The sequence below is a fragment of the Rhinoderma darwinii genome, chromosome 4 (genome assembly GCF_050947455.1).
Source record: "Rhinoderma darwinii isolate aRhiDar2 chromosome 4, aRhiDar2.hap1, whole genome shotgun sequence".
In the NCBI taxonomy this organism is placed as follows: domain Eukaryota; kingdom Metazoa; phylum Chordata; class Amphibia; order Anura; family Rhinodermatidae; genus Rhinoderma; species Rhinoderma darwinii.
In genome coordinates, this window is record NC_134690.1 from 47,003,749 (window position 1) to 47,011,512 (window position 7,764).

General features: G+C 43.3%; 1 protein-coding gene across 2 annotated transcripts in view; it reads right to left on the minus strand.

The window, feature by feature from the left end:
* DDX1 (DEAD-box helicase 1) overlaps window positions 1-5,077 on the minus strand; it is a 32,277-nt gene extending 27,200 nt beyond the window's left edge. The window contains exons 1-2 of one of the 2 annotated variants that reach the window (XM_075861088.1): window positions 4,937-5,077; window positions 1,499-1,550 (exon numbers count right to left, since the gene is read on the minus strand). In XM_075861088.1, the coding sequence (XP_075717203.1) occupies window positions 1,499-1,548 (50 nt within the window). In that variant the 5' untranslated portion in view covers window positions 1,549-1,550; window positions 4,937-5,077. Of the gene's footprint in view, window positions 1-1,498; window positions 1,551-4,246; window positions 4,364-4,936 lie in introns of those variants that run through there. The other variant, XM_075861087.1, reaches the window with a different exon arrangement.
* Window positions 5,078-7,764: the final 2,687 nt, after the last annotated feature.

Genomic DNA, 7,764 nt, shown 5'->3' on the forward strand with positions numbered 1-7,764 from the left:
CATTCACACCAGGACAAGATTAAACACCTGACGCGTTTCTGCGTCCTTAGTTTGTATAGGATGCTTCTTTAGAGGTGTATAGTGAAACAGAGCAGATTAGCACATCATTTTTCGTGCAGTTTTCAAGCCGCCCTGTGTCTGCTATAACTTTACTCTAACAGCATGGCTCTGGTATTTGACCGAAACGCGTGCGACGGAACGCCGGCTATTTAACCACTAAGCCCTGCCCATCCGGAGGCTGGACTACTGAATCATGACCCCAATCAGAAAGTGCCCCGTCCTCTCAGGAGCTCGTCCAGATCTATCCTCCCTGAGGATATTCAACGACGCCTAGAGTCACGTTACCATGGGAACCTCGAAGCGGCCGAAAACCCACATAGCGGCGTACTATATAAAACAGGAAGCAATGTATACTGACATTAATAAGAGGTCATAGGAGGATAAAGCATTGAAAAAAAATAGTCAGCTGCACATACTCAACCACCATAAATAGATCATATGTCGTTTACAAAGCCATTGAGGTCATAAAAAGCCACCAACCAGGGGAGAGAGTATTATTAGAAAACAAGGCAGACTGGTCCAAAACATAAAAGCAACTCTCGCATAGAAAGCATGTAGAAGAAATGTTTTCCCCCAGGTTTAAGAGTCTGTAGCAATAATATCCATCGTGCTTCCCCTAGGAGAACACGTTTATCCCAATCACCACCTCTGGGATGGGGACGTATCCTCTCAATGCCTTGGAATCTCAACCGATCAGTATCACCATGATCTTCCCCCCCAAATGTGGCATTAAATTGGGGTATCAGCTCGCTTTTCAGTATCGTTAACGTGGTCCCTAATTCATCTGCGAATCTCACGAATAGTTTTACCCACATACTGGATACCACAACTACATGTCATCAGGTACACCCCACCTTGGGTCCTGCAGTCCATGAAATCATGATTTCTGTAACAACGACCTGATGTAGAACTCATATACGATTTACTCACTGAGATTGACCTACAGGCACCACAACCGTAGGTACCCATCGGGGGCTTAGAGAGCCATGTTAAATGAGTCCCCGGTTTCAAGTGGCTCTGGACCAGTCTGTCCTTCAAGTTACGTCCTCTACGCAGGGACTTAGGTCTTATTCTCACAGTGCAGTTTTGGTGCAAATTTTTATGCCACAACCAGGAGTGAGAAGTATAAAGAAAAAAATGCAACTTTTTTTTTTTTTTTTTAAATCCAATCCTGGTTGCGGCTTAAAATACTGCACCATGTGAATATACACTTACAACCGCAAGTCCTGGTCTAATGATCCAAAGTAACAGTTTCACAGATCGTGATGCCGCTGCTATTTCAGGTCATTAGCGCTGTGGTCTGGCTGAAATTTGTGTCCGTAATATGGGCGCAGAAACGCACTCGTATTATGCTCTTGTGAAACTAATTTATATATATATATATACATATATACATACACACACACACACACATATATTATACGAAGTTTGTACTCACAGCCAATCCATCTCCTCCACGGCCTGAGCAATCTCCGGCATCACACCCATTTCTGTAATATAAAAGTATGGTCATTAATATAGTGTGATTTATTTGATGTTGACAGGATGATGATGGGTTCAGGAGGATCTCTACCACTTACTGGAGCGTTGACGTCAACGAAAGACTCATTTATACAGGACAATGATGGAGGAACGGGCGGAGCGCTCATTCCCGATCACCGACCTGTGTAAAGCAGCCCTGCCGTCAGCTGACAAATGTTAGTCTGTCATATCTGTTATGCGGCAGTACAAATCATTGTGGTCAGCAGCAGATCTTCCCGTGTAAACAGTGGGAGTGCGGACGACAATGATCCGGGGACGAACTCTCTCCTTAGTCCCCTTACAGTACATACATACTCTGTGTAAATCAAGCTAGATGCGCTATATCGATCACTTACAGGCAGAAATCTAGATGGATGGATTATATAACAGGTTCTGAAAGATTTCGCTGCCAGCGATTAATCTCCGGGGCTCGGTTCACAGTGTAGCTCACAGGTGACATCTATGAGTAGTGAACGTTCACAAGTAATTTACTCAACTTCATTAATGAACCATTGCTTACGATACGCCTGTTAACCAAAATTGCAGACTTCACAAGTAGGCTCGTGTTAGCGCTAATGCACACAAACGTGGTGATTCTGCGGACCGCAAACCCACGGATCCGTTGTGGTCCACATAAAAACCTTCCGTAACGCATCTGTGTGTCATCAATATTCACAGATCCGCCCCCCAAAAAAATTGCAGTGTCAGTCATGCGCGATAGACAAGTCTGTGCTGCAAATACGGTCCATAAAATAACAAGTTTTTGAAGCCCGAATTTACCGCCCCCACATGGATCCGTGATCATGGTGGCGTGCATGGTGCCATATAAATGAATGGGTCTGTGTGCTATCCACAAAACTGTGGACAGAACATGGACAAAAACCATGGTCGTGTGCATGAGGCCTCGGACTGTAGAGGAGCAGAACGCTCTTCAGGGTTTATGGCGCCTGTATCGATTGAAAGGAGGGAGAAGAGGAGCGGTCGCAGCGACCTGGAGGTCATCAGGTCAACGCCGCTATTCTACTGACATCTCTGGGAAGTGCTACAATGAATATCATTCCTCCTATAGTGACGGATCGTAGACTGGTCATACTGGAGTGATTTCGATAATACATTAGGCATAATGCAATTACCTCATATACTAAAGATTTTCTATAGGTGGAGCTTCATTGTAAACATACTATTCAATGCTATTTCCCTTTAACCACTTGCCAACCGCTGAGCAACTTCATACATAGCAGTGGTAGGAAGTGAACTGTGAGCCACTGTGGAAGTGCAGATCCCAGTGACCACGCGGTTAATATACAGCAGCCGTCACAGGGAAGACTGTGGAGGAGTGTTACCCCGTCAACCCCTTAGATGCCCCGGTTAATAGCAGCCACAGCATCTAAAGGGTTAGAAAGAGGCAGTGGCTCCCTCCGTCACCCCCGCAATGCGATCGCAGGTTGCCGGTGGGTTGAAAAGGTAGCCGGAGGTCTAATAAAGGCCCCCAGGCCTGCCATGGCTATACGCCTATTAGGCCGTGCTAAATGCATGTCATCATAGATTGCCAGTTTATCACTGACAGGCATTAATTATTTGGTATATGGAGTATACCAAAACATTATGAAGTCATCTATAGGGACTTAATTAACAAAATTGGGTTTAATAAAGTTTATTACAAAAAAGTAATAAAAAAAAAGAGAAAACATATTTTTCCATAATAAATGAACACATACATAGTTTTTCTGCAATCACAACCGACCACGTAATAAAGTTAACATGTTATTTAACCCGCACGGTGAATGATGTAAAGAAAAAAAAAATAATGCAAAAAGAACTATAGTAAAATTGCTTTTTTTTTCCCCATTTTCCCCATAAAAAAAAAGAATCAATAGTTTACATTAAAAAAATATAACTAATCCCGCAAAAAAAAAGCCCTCATACTGCTTAATCAATGGAAAAGTAAAAAAAAAAGTATTGGCTCTCTGGAACGCGGCGATGCAAAAACTGAAAAAGTCGCCAAAAATAATCTTGGTAATGAAAAGGAATAAACACTGTGGCAATGAAGTAGTTAATACACTGTGCTCTAAAGGGGGTTGTCTGCACAGGACTAATCCTTTCCATACACCCTATTAGGACATGTGGACATCATAGAGACCTATCAGAAATGTATGGCACGCAGGGGCAAGCAACCTTCCGCACTCCAGCTGTTGTGAAACTTCAATTCCCAGCATGCCCTGGCAGCCTTCAGCTGAAATAATAAAGCCTTTGGCTGCCAGGGCATGCTGGGCGTTGTAGTTTAACAACAGCTGGGTTGCCCCGATATGCCATGAACGTCTGAGACGGGAATACCCCTTTAAATATGTAACACTACATGTCACCTGTAGCTTCCCTATTAATAACAGCTGATTGTCAGGGGATTGAATTTGGAAAGGGGTTGTCCTGCCTAGATAACCCTTTAAATCACATGACAGGGCATGCTGGTACTCATAGTCCTCCACCGCTGGGCATGCTGGTACTTATAGGCCTCCACCGCTGGGCATGCTTTACTACACTATGCCGCAGTCTGAATACACACTGACATGGTCCTGACTGAGTGTAAGAAGCACGACATTCACTACACTACAATATCAAATCTTTAACTCCCTCCTTTCTATATAAATCTATAATCGATGTGCCTCACCTGAAAACGCCGCCATGTCTACCGGTTGCCAGCGCAGACAGAACACAGAAGGAACTAGTCATAGAGCCGGAAACATCATGTCATTCACATGAATGGTGAATTTTTGGTCTACGCTGCGGAGACATTTTTCTGTCGTCCAAAAGTTACTGGAAGGTAGATTGGTCTTCAAAATAATGGCGGATGCAGCGCCATACAGAACGTTCATAGGACACATTTTAGGACTTCTGTAGGTTTTACCTCTAGTGTTTATAAACCGTAAATGGTCGTCATTAGCGGACATGCGTAACAGGTCCGAGGGATGATCTGACGGCCATGTTTGTATTGGGAATATGTTCCAGTTTATTTTTACTGTAAATTGTCCCTGAAAGTGATTGTAGTTTTTAGATAAGGAATGTAAATGTGTATATATTTCCTTATGTAATGGGACTATGACACTTTATGTGCCTGCAGATTAAGTAAGTGTGGGCATAGACATAAATATCTTTCTCTAATCAGAGCCTTGTGACATTTCTGATACTGAGATACATGGAAAGAAATCGGGGTAAACCGGGGATTACCGGTTATGACAAGTTATCACTTATCAACTGGATCTATTGCTAGCATAGAGGTCCCACGTCCCGTGCTCCCCCAAGCTGGTGGTCTAGCCTATGCCCTGCCGCTCCATTCAAAGTCTGTGGTACTGATAAATACCTCCCAACCGTCCCAGATCCGGCGGGACAGTCCCGGTTTCTCACCACTCGGGTGGTCTGTAAATGTCCCGCTAGGTGCTGCATCAGAACAGCTGATCGCTGCTGACTGCAGCAGCAATCAGAAGAAGGCAGGAGTCTTGCGGCGGTGTTCTCACTGGGATCGATGCCGGCCCATAAGTGGACCAGTCCAGTCACCTGACCTGTCACCTGACCTCACCGGTCAGGTGACTGGACTGGTTCACTCCCGGGCTGGCATCGACACCAGTGAGAACACCGCTCCAAGACTCCTGCCTTCTTCTGATGGTGAGTGATGGGGCTATTCACACGACTGATTTTTTGACAGCCCGGGAAACCTGGCTGTCAAAAAAAAGGGACATGCCATATTTTCGGCCGTTTACCCGCCCACCCGGCTCTCATAGAAGTCTACACGGCCATCACCGTAATGTGTCCCGAGTGGCTGGGGATTCTGTTCTTAGAGGGAGCCCCTGACATAACTGTCCATATATGGACAGTGACGTCAGAGGCTTCTCCAGGAGCGGAATTCCAGACCAGGGAATTGACGACACTCTGACCGGGTATTCCGCTCCTTGAGGGAGCCCCTGACATTACTATCCATATATGGACAGTGACGTCAGGGGCTCCTCATGGAGCGGAATCCCGAATTTACCGACGCTCTGGCCGGGGATTCCGCCCCTGGAGTCGCTATATTTGGAGAGTGATGTCAGTGGCTACTCCTGGAGCTTTCTATGGTGGGAAAACCCTTTCAATTCAGTCTGTTACTCTGACATATTCCTTGTCTTCGTTCACGCTCCTTTTCTTTTAGTGTATAAAGAGCATAAATTAGTGTAGTGTATATTAATATGCACATGTTCATATAATAATAAAAAAAGATAACCATATTCCTTTGAAACAGCTGAATATATTTTAAATGTGAAATAATGGCACTTTTTAATATACATCTTGTTTCCTTTTCTTTTTCTCCTTAGGCATCATGTACAAGGCCGTATTTGGGATCTGTATCACATGGATCCCCGAATATGACATCCATAGCCTGCTTTTGGCCCTATACTATATATAGGTCTGCGCATAGATGGTTCTTGGTTTGCCCACGAAAACCCTAATGCAGATGTCTAGATTTTTTTACTGCAAACAAGGAATGGTGCGACCTTGCGACAATTGCTAGTTGCTTTAGGCTCGTTTTTCTTTTGCGTATCTATGCAGTAAGCTCGGCTCTGTTAGTATTAATGCTTTAGGCTTGGATTTAGTACCTTAACAATGCAGTAAGCTTGGTTCTGTTAGTATTAGGGTATGTTCACACAAACAAGTAAAAACAGCTGGAAAATTACGGAGCTGTTTTCAAGGGAAAACAGTCTTTGATTTACAGACGTTTTTGAATCAGAAGTCGACTTTTGAGGCTTTTTTAAAGCCATTTTTGGAGCTGTTTTTCAATTGACCCTATGAAAAACAGCTCCAAAAATGTCTGAAGAAGTGACTTGCTCCATCTTTTTACGCAGCGTTTTTTTTACGCGCCGTTTTTTATAACAGTGGTGAAAATACCGCCACGTCTGAACTAAACACCATTTTTTCTATTCATTACAATGGGAAGGCTTTTGTCGGCGTATCAGTAGCGTTTTTCAAGGCATATTTTGAGGTGTTTACGCCCCAAAATATGCCTGAAAACACTGCGTCTGAACATACCGATATGTTCACATGGATGTCATGTTTAAGTGGATGCCATATTACAGAGATATTTGCCTCTAGTAGTATCATTTTTAGAACAGAAAATGGCGACACACAGAATGCCAACTGGTCCATACTGTGGTCGGAGGAATCCTTACCAGCATTAGATGGATGTTTAGTCCATTATAACTTTTGTATGTATTAGGAACAATTTTGTATTTATATGGAATGGTAGCACCATTACACCATTGTAAGGACGATTCAGAGGATGGGCATTTACATGTTGCAATCACACAAACTAGAATGATCATTTTTATGTATGTTACACTACCGTTCAAAAGTTTAGGGTCACTTAGAAATTTCCTTATTTTTGAAAGAAAAGCACAGTTTTTTTTCAATGAAGATAACATTAAATTAATCAGAAATACACTCTATACATTGTTAATGTGCTAAATGACTATTCTAGCTGCAAACGTCTGGTTTTTAATGCAATATCTACATAGGTGTATAGAGGCCCATTTCCAGCAACCATCAGTCCAGTGTTGTAATGGTACATTGTGTTTGCTAACTGTGTTAGAAGGCTAATGGATGATTAGAAAACACTTGAAAACCCTTGTGCAATTATGTTAGCACCGCTGTAAACAGTTTTGCTGTTTAGAGGAGCTATAAAACTGACCTTCCTTTGAGCTAGCTGAGAATCTGGAGCATTACATTTGTGGGTTCGATTAAACTCTCAAAATGGCTAGAAAAAAAGAGCTTTCATGTGAAACTCGACAGTCTATTCTTGTTCTTAGAAATGAAGGCTATTCCATGCGAGAAATTGCCAAGAAACTGAAGATTTCCTACAACGGTGTGTACTACTCCCTTCAGAGGACAGCACACACAGGCTCTAACCAGAGTAGAAAGAGAAGTGGGAGGCCCCACTGTACAACTGAGCAACAAGACAAGTACATTAAAGTTTTAGAAATAGACGCCTCACAGGTCCTCAACTGGCAGCTTCATTAAATAGTACCCGCAAAACGCCAGTGTCAACGTCTACAGTGAAGAGGCGACTCCGGGATGCTGGCCTTCAGGGCAGAGTGGCAAAGAAAAGGCCATATCTGAGACTGGCTAATAAAAGGAAAAGATTAATATGGGCAAAAGCACACA